The 11,983-nt window shown below is 34.3% G+C and overlaps 1 protein-coding gene across 6 annotated transcripts in view; it reads left to right on the top strand.

Annotated features, from left to right (window-relative positions):
• CENPC (centromere protein C) overlaps nt 1-11,983 on the top strand; it is a 74,952-nt gene that overhangs the window by 3,028 nt on the left and 59,941 nt on the right. For 4 of the 6 annotated variants that reach the window (XM_011360648.2, XM_023530915.1, XM_011360646.2 and 1 more), the window contains exons 2-5: nt 3,705-3,751; nt 4,889-4,959; nt 5,662-5,756; nt 11,458-11,563. In XM_011360648.2, the coding sequence (XP_011358950.1) occupies nt 3,705-3,751; nt 4,889-4,959; nt 5,662-5,756; nt 11,458-11,563 (319 nt within the window). Of the gene's footprint in view, nt 1-1,839; nt 1,942-3,704; nt 3,752-4,888; nt 4,960-5,661; nt 5,757-11,457; nt 11,564-11,983 lie in introns of all 6 variants that reach the window. The other 2 variants (XM_023530916.1, XM_011360649.2) reach the window with 1 other exon arrangement.

Raw genomic sequence — 11,983 nt, 5'->3', positions numbered from 1 at the left:
TAATCTTTTTAGATTGGCTTCTTTCCCTTAGTATTATGCATTTAAAGTTCCTTTATGTCTTTTCATGGCTTGATAGCTCATTTCTTTTTAGCACTGAATAATATTCCATTGTCTGGATGTACACAGTTTATCCATTTATGTACTGAAGGACATCTTGGTTGCTTCCAGGTTTTGGCAGTTATGAATAAAGCTGCTATAAACATCTATATGCAGATTGTTGTGTGGACATAAGTTGTCAGCTCCTTTGGGTAAATACCAAGGAGCACGATTGCAGGGTTGTATGCGAAAGGTATGTTTAGTTTTATAAGAAACCACCAAACTTCCAAAGTGCCTGTACCATTTCACTTCCAAAATGAATGAAAATTCCTGTTACTCCACATCCTCACCAGTATTTGGAGTTGTCAGTGTTCTAGATTTTGGTCATTCTAATAGGTGTGTAGAGTAATCTCATTTTAATTTGCATACCTCTGATGGCATATGATGTAGAGCATCTTTTCGTATGCTTATTGGCCATCTGTATATCTTCTTAGGTGAGGTAGACGTCTATTAAGGTCTTTGGCTCATTTGTTTATTTAATTGTTTGTTTTCTTATTGTTGAGTTTTAAGAGTCCTTTGTATATTTTGGTTTAACAGTCCTTACCAGATGTGTCTTTTGCAAATATTTTCCCCCAGTTTGCCATGTCTGCTTATTCTCTTGACTGAAGTTCATTTTTTAAATGTCTATCATATCCTTAGAGCTGTTTTTAGCTCTTTAGTTCTAGTAACTGACTTTGCATCATAATCCATTTAAAAGACAAGGGGAGAGAGGAGAGATTATCCTCAGTCATCCCTGTACTTTAGTGGTTCTTAAGTAGGGATGGTTTTGCCCTCTAGGAAACATTTGGTGATGTCTAGAAAAATTGTCTTAAGACAGGGTGGATAAAGGGGTGCTAAGGGCATCTAGTGGGTGGAGGCCAGGGATACTCCTAAGCATCCTATAATGCATAGAATGGACCTTCACAACAGAGAGTCATCCAGCCTAAAATGTTAGTAGTGCTGGAATTTAGAAACCCTTTTGAATTGTATATTATTTTCTTTGAGAAACATAATCTTATAGTGAGTGGAAGAAACTAAAATTGAAACTGACTGAATAATGAGTTGAAATTGGCAGTTCTGAGTGTGTATTTTAATTTAGAGTTGAGACCACTTCTTGCTCATCACTTGTTCTCTAGTGTGCCTAAATAGCACTTGGTTCCGTAGTCGGTGCTCAATTAATATTTGTCTAATGAATGATCTAAGCCTTAAATTTTTTCTATAAAAGAGGAACAGAGAGTACTTAACAGTTGTTATTTAACATTTGAAAACATTGTGTGCAAATTTGATGGATCTTTCCATTTATTGTGTGAAATTAGAAGATTGGCCTTAAATTAGGCTTTGGAAGGTAGTTAACTAACGTTCTTAGGGATTTACTTCAGTGTTTCAAAATGCTGAATACTGGACAGAGATCAAAGTGCTTGAGTTAGTTTTCATCAAATGACTGATAAAAGAGACTTGTTAGATATCTTTGTTCCTCAGTTTGCTACCTATAAAATAAATTTAATCTTTTGTTTCTTAGGTACTTTCTGAGGATAACAAGCTATTTGAAACTCTCTCATCTTCTTTAAAGAAAGACATTTTTATCTCATGTTTTTGGTCTTATTATATTTGGCATGTCAAAAAGATACTAAATGATGTTTGTGTGGTATACCATGCGCTAAACAAGGCTCTAGGAAGATTATAAACTAGCTGAAGACGTCTTTGCTCTCAGGTTTCTTAAAATCTAATAGAGGTCTTCATTTTCCTAAATAACCCAATTCAAAGGTTATTGGATGGTGCCAAGCAAGGTAGAGGTTCCAGAGCAGTGTGTAGGAGCCAGAGTGGAGTCAGAAGAGTGTCCCAGCTCAGGATGTCAGCATGAGTTGGGTAAGGAGAGTTCCACATGGAATGAGTAGGGTCATTTATATCCTAATGGACCAAGTAACAATGAGGCTTAATATACAGTTGGTATTGATGATAATATTTTCATTTTTAAAAGCATGCTGTTCATCCTGTTACTACCCAATTTGTAACTAGAAAATTTAACTTTATAGACTTACAATTAAAATATATGACCCAAAGTATCTCAGATATGCTCTTGACCTCCAATATAGCATGTCTCTGTTTTATTTTTCTTGTTCCCATTGATTGGGGATGCTTCTTTATGGATGTTACCTATTTTCTCTTTCTGGAAGCATTCTAGGATCTTTTTATCCTCAATTTTTCTAAAATGTTACTGTTAGGTCCTAGGCCTTAATTTTTCTGAAATTTCACCATTATATGTCTAGGTATGGATCTCAAATTGATTATGTTGGCTATTCATGTCCTACAGATTTGGGAAATTCAGTTGTATTCATTTGTATATTTTCTTAGAGTATTTTTTTTCCTTTTATTTTGTTCTGTCTAGAATAACTATTGGTCAGAAGTTAGACCTTCTAATTTTTGGATTTTTTAAAATTCTTTCTCTATTTTTCCATTTCCTCTTTATCTTTTATTTTGTTCTCTTCTCCTCACCAAATATTCTCAGCTTTTTAATAATTAATTAAATTTTTTATTTTAGGCAGTTATGTTTTTAATTGAGTTTTTCTTGCTCTCCCTTTAGTGTTTATAGTATGCCACTTAGTTTCAAGTCCAGTTTTATCTCAAATCTCTGTTGAAGGTACTGATTAGAGTTTTCCTTTTTTAAAAAATTTTTTTATTTTAAGGTTTTCTTTTTCATTCTTGATACTACTTTTCCCTTGGGCCTTTTTCTTTTTCATTTTAAAAATTTATACCTTGATTTTCCTCTTTTGTTTTAGAGACTTTTAAATTTCTGGTAATCCATACATGCTGGTGATATTTAAGACTGAGACAGTAGAATGATGTTTTTGAGCTCTGTGTTTATGGTGATAGGGGAAGTGGTGTCTCTTGTTCTGTATATAGATTTTCTTTAATTGCTCTGTTTTTATTCCCTTTCTTACGTACTCTTTTTCTCCTTCAGAACTTGAGTTTTTAGTTCTGCATAGGATGGCTTTCTCCTGGGCAGATCAGCTTCATTCTTCATCAAGTACTGTTTCCTCTGAGCTTACTTTAGGCTACTACTGCTTTCATTCTGTTCGATCAGTTATCATGCTTCATTTTTTTTCCACATTCCAGAAGGTTATTAAATTTGTTTGTACATAGGTGGTCCTCCCATCCATTCTTTTTTTTTTTTTTTTAATTGTTGTTTTATGCCATTTTAGCCTTATACTATTATTTTAGAAGGATATACCTGCAGGGAAAGGAGATAAATAGATATAGTTAACTAACCAACTTTAATTATTGGAAGCCTGGATGGTTAGGATTTTAGTGATAGAAAAGGTGTGTTTGTGTGGGGTGGGGTGGATGTGATGGAAGAGGAGGAAGAAGATGGAATAAATCCCAGGGTGAGGAAATAGTATAAGCAGTGGTTTGGAAACAGTGGATATGAGGCAAATTCTCTTTAATTTGCTCTATAAAAATTTCTCTTTATAGTATTATAATAGGCAATTAACAAATACTTGCTCAATGAATAAATGAAGAACTTAAATTTCTGGCACGCTCATATTAGGGGTGACATTACTTTGAAAATAAGTTGTATTTGAATATATTTTAAACAAAGAAACCAAATTGATGATTTATTTTTCTTTCAGGATCACCTCAAAAATGGCTACAGAAGAAGATTTTGTCGATCTTCCAGGTGATTTTTATGCTTATAACATAGTTTGATTTTTATTCCCATTTTCAGAAAATGGAATTTTTAAATGAAGGAAGGACAAACTATTACCTCTGACTAAAATAATGATTTCTGTGCACACTAAGTATAGTCATCTTAATTATTTTATATTAACACACAAATACTAATGTAAGCAGTGCAATGACTAATGGCAGTGAGAAAAGAAATTCACCTTATAAATGATGGACCAGGAAGAGGCAGCCCCAGTTATGACTGATGACAGCCATGGGGAAAGAAAACACTCAATAGAAGGGATTAAATGGTACTAGAACAATTCACCTTGTCCAATGGGGCTAAAAGAAAAGGTGAGTGTGGTTATAAAAGTCAAGTAGAAGGATCTTTGTGGTGATGGAACTATTCAGTATCTTGACCATGGTGGTGATATCTGAACCTCTAGATATGATACATTGTATAGAACTAAATACATACACAGAAACATAAACATACAAATCAGTACATGTAGATAGAACTGGAGAAATCTAAATAAAGTTAGTGGATTGTATCAGTATCAGTATCCTGGTTGTGATAGTATACTTAAGTTTTGCAAAATGTTTTGAATTTTGAAGGAAACTGGATAAAGTGAACAAGGGATCTTTTCTATATTATTTCATACAACTGCATGTAAATTTACAATTATTTCAATGTAATTTTAAATTAATAATTTATATTGATTTATAAGCTACTCTTAAGATTAATGATATTGAATCAAAAGCGCCTTTGAAAACTTGTAGGGAAGACTATGTTATTTGGAGCTGTTAAGACTTGCGAACGTGGAGTTTGTATTAAGCATTTCATGAATGAATGGATTTGTTCAAAAACATGCTCTCGTTTAGATATAGCAGTAGGCTAAAAAGCTTTAGACATGGCTGTTCAATCAAAGAGTATAATTATTAATGTAGATAATGACATACTACTTCATATACTTTTCTGGGAACTCTTAGTACTGTTTTGTTCTCAGACAACAAAGGTGATATTTTCCCCTTTAAATAAATTAACATTTATAGTAAGGAGATATGTAATTTTCAAAGTAGATGGTAACTTAAATAACAGATACCTTCTGGGAATGATATGTTAACATTTTTCCTTCTTTCCTTCTATTAGGCCACCTGACATTAATATGGGGCAAGGCCAGAACATACTGGTAATTTTACAAGACTGTTTTGAAGAAAAAAGTAAGGCTCCATTTCCAAATGGACTTTGGGATGGATGAAATATAAAATTGTCATATTAATATCAAGTGCAGCAAATACGTTCTAACATTTAAATATATGTAAAAGATTTTCCCAGGAATTTTGAGTACATGTACAATTCTTCATTTATCTTCTGGTACACTGAGAATTATACTGGCAAAAATGAGAATAATTTGCCATTCTCCTTAGTTCACACTAGATTCCCATAGTCTGGAAATCCATAAATAATTGTCATACGTAAGAGAAAGTATTTCACGTAATAGAAATAAATGTGCCGAATTCCTGGGATCACTGGAGAGCTTGAAATAATGTTTAATGATTTGTACCCCTTTCTAAAGAAATGGTGATTGTGATAAAAACTTTTCTAGGTACTGGTCAGCATCAGAAGGTATTGGAATAAGAGAATAGGCCAATTAAAGAAATAAACACAGATCATGGAAAAATATCTTCTATACAGGTTCTGAAAGATCTGACACATATTTCTTCAGCATCTTATTTTCCTTTTTTAGTTCCTGATGCCTTCCAGGAACATTTGAATATTGAATTGATATCTGTACTTCATTTAAGCTGATTGTGTTTAAAGAGTCGACAGACTTCTTCATATGTCATGTAGGGCTTCTTTTAATTGTAACCAAAAGATTTTATATTGTATTTCATTTTTAAAAATTTCTTATCTTTTTTTAGGTCTTGCCAATGATTTTAGCACAAATTCTACAAAATCAGTGCTTTATTCAACACCTAAAATAAAAGACACTTGTCTTCCTTCACCCAGCAGAGAGGTAAGTCAAAAAGGAAAGCTAGTATAGGTTTAATACTTTAATTAGTGAAGTAATAAATAATGTAGTCGAGTACATTTTAGTTAAGATGTTTGTAAGTCTTAAAAGAGAATCTGATATTCCCATTGATTTTCTATAAAATTTGGAGGGATTTGTGAAAATTTTGATTTGATGTTTATTGTGTTTGAAATTGGAGATCTGGGAATTTGAACGATCAAATTATAACACAAAAGTTTTCACTTCTAAAATAATACTTAAGTTTTCGGGAAAGTGGGCAACTACTGAAATTCTTAATCCAGGTTGACAAGTTTGGTGGTTTTCTGAAAACTGAAGCAATCTATTGCTATATGGGGGAATCAGTCTTTTATAGATTATATGTCTTAAGAGGACAGGTTGATTTAACTCTACAAAATAGACTTTCAACTAGAGTTTTTGAAACTACTGATTGAAGAGAATTTATTTAAAAGTACAATATAATTGGAGAGAAAAATCATAATGTTAGATATGACATTTACTACAAACATATAAACAAATAAACATATATAGCCTTTGGCTTGCAAGGAATGAAGACATCCATTTCTTTCATAATTGAGAGACCTTTCTTATTGTGCTATATTACACTGATTTTTGAAGGTTAAATCAACTAAATTTCCTAGGGTAAACTTGACTTGGTCACAAAGTATTAACTGTTTTTACTTCGTTTTGCTAATATTTAAGATGTTTGCACCTATGCTCATCAATAGTATTGTCTTTCTTTTTTCTTTTCTCAAAAGCTCCCTGTAGGGCTTTAATATCAGGGTTATGCTAGAGGTGAGATGTAACAGATTATAGGATAACACTCAAGCTGGAATAGCTGGTTAAAAAAAAAAAAAAACAAACAAATCATGTTTTTAGAGACACAGGAAGCTATGGACTCAACAAAGACTAGATGAACTAAAATTCCAAAGAAGTATCTTTAAAAGATGAGTTGATGATTGTTAGTCATTTTCTTCCCTGAGAGTATTTGCTAATTTCGAGCAAAAGCTGAGGATTTTAGGTTGGCCCAAACAGAGGTAGTCTACTGTGGAAAAGCAGAGTTTTTGTCAGCTGTTCAGGGATGGCACCACAAATTGAAATCCAGAGGCACCCCAAGTGGATAGCCATTTTTTCCTAAGGAACATTTATAAGTTCTGGAGTGGTGTAGAGCCCTGGACGACAAAGGTAGAGTGAAATATATAGTCTTGCTATGCTGGGACTGCAAAGTCCTGCTGCAGAAAAGAGGTGTACCACAAATAGGCATGTGGCAGATTTTGAAGCAGTCTGGGGCAAGAGGCTAAAAAGTTCATAAAAAACCTCCAAAAGGCTAAACCAAATATCTTGCAATCTCTTAGGGCTAAGGAGACAGATTAGGCTCTCAATCACTCAGGAGAGCTCCTTCTGAAGAATAAGGCAGACTATAAGCGGATTGGATTGAGTCTTACTAAAACTTCATCTCATACTGGCCCAACTCAATCCTGGGGAGACTGAGGATCTGACCATTTTAATCCAGTCTGCTTAAAAGGAGAGAAGGAGAAACTACTCAGTAGAAGTATTATTGGGAGCCTCTACTTTTTAAAAAAATCAAGCTTTTAATTTTGAGATAATCATAGATTTCCGAGTAGCTATAAGAAATAATAGAGTGTAAACCCATGTACCCTTAACCTAAAGGTAACATCTTACAAAACTATAGTGCAGTATTATAACTGAGATATTATACTGATACAAGATAAGGAATAATTCCCCTTTCTTCTTTTAACACTCACTTCCCACCTGCCCATACCCGCTTCTTTAACCCCTGAAACCTCTGTTCTCCATTTCTACAATTTTGTCATTTCAAGAATGTTGTATAAATGGAGTCACAGTATATAACTTTTTGGAATTGACTTTTCACTCACGATAATTCTTTGGAGATTCATTCAGGTTGTTCTGTGTATCAGTAATTCATTTCTTTTTATTGCCGAGTGGTATTTCATGGTATGGATGTACCACAGTTTAACATTCGTTTATCTCTTAGCACTTTAGAAGATAAAGATTCTTTAAGTAGCTGACTTTGGGACCTGCTACAATGAGAAGACTTGCTATGTTGCCCTCAGGTGATAAATCTCTTTATCTAACCTGGCAGCAGGCTTTTTAAATATGTCTTCCTCCTGGGCCTCCTTTTCTAATTTTTTTATGATATAGAAATTGTTGTTCCAGATAGCCTGTGTTCCTCTTCTGTTTATCCAGGTATTTCCCCATGAAGCGTAAGAGATCAGTTTCACTGTTCACAGAAGTCAAGGTCTTCAGGTCTTGCAGGAGCTTGGTTAACTTGTTCTCCAACTCCAGAGCAGACTCTAGAGCTTGTATGCCAATTCCCCAGTTATCTAGCTCAGGCCTCTTAGTCACCGGAAGGCAGATTTTACGCTCACATTTTCTTAGATATCTTAGGTACTGCTTTGCATGTTCCCTCTTCACCTCAACTTGGTCTTTGAAAAATGAAGCAAAAAGAAGTACTCCGTGTTTTCGTTGTAATAACAGGCCATAGATAAATAAGCATCACTGACATGAAGCTCATAAGATGCTACTTGATTATAGCAACTCCACACTCTTCAGAGATGAGGTCCTGGACCTGGGATGCCATCTCAGCTTTATAGAAAACCAGGCATAAAAAGTGCTCGATATAATTGTCTTGATATAATTGTCTTATTTTTCCCATTTGTTAATTTTCTGTGTACCTATGACTAATCACTGTTTTCTGTGACATAATTATATGTCTTCTCAGTATATGTAGACATATCATGTAATTTATTATTTTCAGTTTTTTTCTGGAACTATCCCTCCTAGATCTCTCTACTACTCTTTCTTTGCTCTTCACTACCCCTAGTCTTGTCACATAGGTGTTGCCATGTGATTTCCTTTATCATCCAGGGAAGTCCCTTCTCTTTTCTCCAATAGTACAGCTCACATTTCAAGATCTCAAGTCTTCCTTTTTCTTGCCCTATCCTTTTTTGGTGGGGCTCATCTTTTAGTAGCTTCCTGAGAATTAAAGACCTTCAGTGTTTGAAAATAGCATGCTTTTATCCTCATGATGGGTAATTTAGGTGGGTATAGAATTCTGGGTTGGAAATTATTTCCTCTTAAGATTTTTAAAGACATGCTCTATTTTCTTTTAGCTCCTTGTGTTGTTGAGAATACCATTCTGAGTCCTTGATCCTTTGTGAGTGACTATTTTTCATCTTTGTAAGCTTTTAAGATCTTGTCATCTGTCTTTAATGATTTGAAATTTCATGTTATAGGTTCCTCTAACTCTTTTTTAAAGATTTCTTCTTACAGTTTTAGTTTCCTACAAGTATCTTTTTTGCTTACTTTGCTCATTTCCTTTTATACTAGAGCCTTTTGTCAAATGTCTAGTGATACTTAGCTGTCTCCTCATTAAAGAGTGAGAAACTAAAATGGTGATTGGAAGCTATTTGCATAGTAAAATTTGTATATTGGTAGATTTCACTGTGGTATAATCTGTCTGTGCTATGTCATTGTGGATGTCTGGGTGTTGATATCTGCAGGGTTTTCCTCTTGGCTTTGTAGGTTTCTCTGACAAAGAAGTCTTCTCTTGCTTTGGAGTCTGATTCTGACTGAAAGTATTCTCAGCCAAGTGGGGCAGAAGGAAAGGTGCAATTTGAAATCTTCCACTTAATATCTCTGTTTTTAGTGCATTACTCTTACCTTCAGCTATGTCTCATGCCACTCATTCACAATCTCTCTGATTCTGATACTCAAGAGAGTAAACATTTAATTTTCTGCTAGGGTTGGGAGAGGAGAGGGCCTCTGTGATTCTCACTACTTCCTATACATACTTTTAACAGCTATTCCATTTGCAGGCCTCACCTGGACCCCTCCTTTAAAGGTGCCTTATATCTCTAATTACCAATCTTATGGATTTCTCCATAAACGTAAATCTGTCTGCTTCTGGGCTTTCTCCGTGGCTAGCATGTTTCTGTTCCTCTCTAGGCTGATTGGTTTCTACTGGTCTGCTTTCCAACTTAAAAAAGCTAGTTGACATCTCTCATCTACTTCTTCCTCTTTCCTTTTATCATTCAGGGTTTATACATTTTTAAAAATCCTTAATGAAGTTTCAAGAGGGAGCAGAGTATAATGAAAATTTACTTTTCTTTATGTAATTGAGTTCCAGTGTGTCTCTACTGAATAGCAGTGTCGTGGTTCCATTATTTATATATTCCCTTTTGGTAGATTTTTAGGCTGTTTTCATCTGTTATCACAGAGACACAGTGAATATCTTCGTTCATGCTTCCTTGTGCATATGTTGTAAACTGAATTTTTCTAGGGTATGTACGTTTGAAGTGAAATTGTTAAATATTGTCAATTTTTTTTCTGTAAAATGGTTTACTAGTTTTCTTTCCCTCTTGCAATGTATGAATGATTTCCCTTTCCTAGATTTTTAAAATTTACTACTTGCTATATTTCACATTTACAAAAGAAAATATGTAATGTATGTAAGATATTAAAAATATTATAAGTGGACACTGTGTATCCATCCCTTAGTGTAAGAAATATCAATACTTTTGAAGCACCTATGTGCCCATTACTGATCCTTTTCTTCTGCTTCCCCTCTCTGCACAGAGGTAACCACTATCTCATCATTCCCATCCTTTATTTTATAGTAATTATCACACACAATGGGTGTGCACTGACATTTGTGTCAGTACTTCTTCCACTACTTGTGACAGAGGTCCCACTACCATCTAAATGTTGGGTGCTTCACTATAAGGACTCATGAAATTCAGCTTGTAGTTGTACTCATGACTGGGATTTATTATAGCCACATAGTCAGGATACACAGCCAGAGCAGTAAGGGGAAAGGTGCATCAGTTGGGAGGAATGCGTGACAGTCTTCCTGTGTTCCCCAAAGGGGCCACATAGGGTGCACTCATTGCCTCCAGAAGTTAATGCAGTAAAACGTGTATAGTCTTTTTGCCTAGGGAAGCCTTTTGAGACTTAGCTCATTTTTATTGGAGGCGTGTTACATAAGCACCATCTCCCTAACAAATTCTGTACTCTCTGAAGCAAAAAGACAGGTATTCACCATAAATCAGATTGTTTACACAATAGTCTAGGCAGGATGGCAGAGCAGGCACAACCTTATCAGTTGGTGATGGAGGAAACGTTCTGAAAGCCAAAGTCCCCAGGTGTCAACCAAGGGTTAGCCCTGTAAGTGGGCCCTTTAAACGATTAGGCCTGCTGTGTTAACTCTTTTCCTGCAGAGTGAATCTCTAAATACGGTACATCGTTTTTGCACTTATTTTGAACTTTACATAAATAGGATTATTATATACTTCTACAACTTTTTTTTATTATATACTTCTACTTACTTTTTTTGATTAACAATCACATTTTCATATTGCTGTAGTTTATTCACTTCGCTATTGTATATGTGATATTGTTATATGACTACCATAATTTAGTCATCCAATCTTCAGTCAGCATAGATTTTTGCTGTTTAGAGCAACATTGTTTCTCTGATAGGTTATATGAAATTTCAACTTTACTAGGTAATACCAAATTTAAGTGTACAACTCTACTAGCTGGTTTATTGTTTTGAAATACTTGTTTTTTTTCCAATTTAACAACAAATGTATTTAATCAGAATTGATAATTTAATAGAGTAGATCTAATGTTGTATTTCTTTTAGACTCAGTGCCAGAAATCACATCCAAAGTCAGTTCCAGTTTCTTCAAGAAAGAAAGAAACCTCTCTGCAGTTGACTGTAGAACCAAATGAGGCTGTCAGCAAATCAGGTTGGTGGCATGCCCATGGGTATTATTTGCCTACATACGTTTAAGAAGTACAAAATGCTGAAGGTGGTGTATACATTGGCTCAAGTGACAGCTTAGGCAGAATTGTGAAATGAAGTTGTTTTTGCTTTCAAGTCCATGGTCGGTTTTTTTTTTTTTTTAATAACCATGAATAAGTTCTATTTGATTATTTGTTTCTTTGTTTTAGTGGTGGGGGCATTGCTTATTAGGATGTAGTAAGAGATAATAAATAAGAATTATTATAGGAACTATAGCTTTAGTAGTTTTCAAATAGAGTTTTTTCTTTTTATTTTAGAACAATAATTTTTATCTCACATTTTCTGTGTTAGATTTTCATTTTAACATCTTTTTTTTAATTCAAAGTTTTAATCCCTCTGGAATGTGTTTTGGTAGGTAATGTGA

Source organism: Pteropus vampyrus, unplaced genomic scaffold (genome assembly GCF_000151845.1).
Source record: "Pteropus vampyrus isolate Shadow unplaced genomic scaffold, Pvam_2.0 Scaffold57, whole genome shotgun sequence".
Lineage (NCBI taxonomy): Eukaryota > Metazoa > Chordata > Mammalia > Chiroptera > Pteropodidae > Pteropus > Pteropus vampyrus.
The sequence above is the reverse complement of the archived record's forward strand: the minus strand, read 5'-3'. Positions and strand labels throughout refer to the sequence as shown.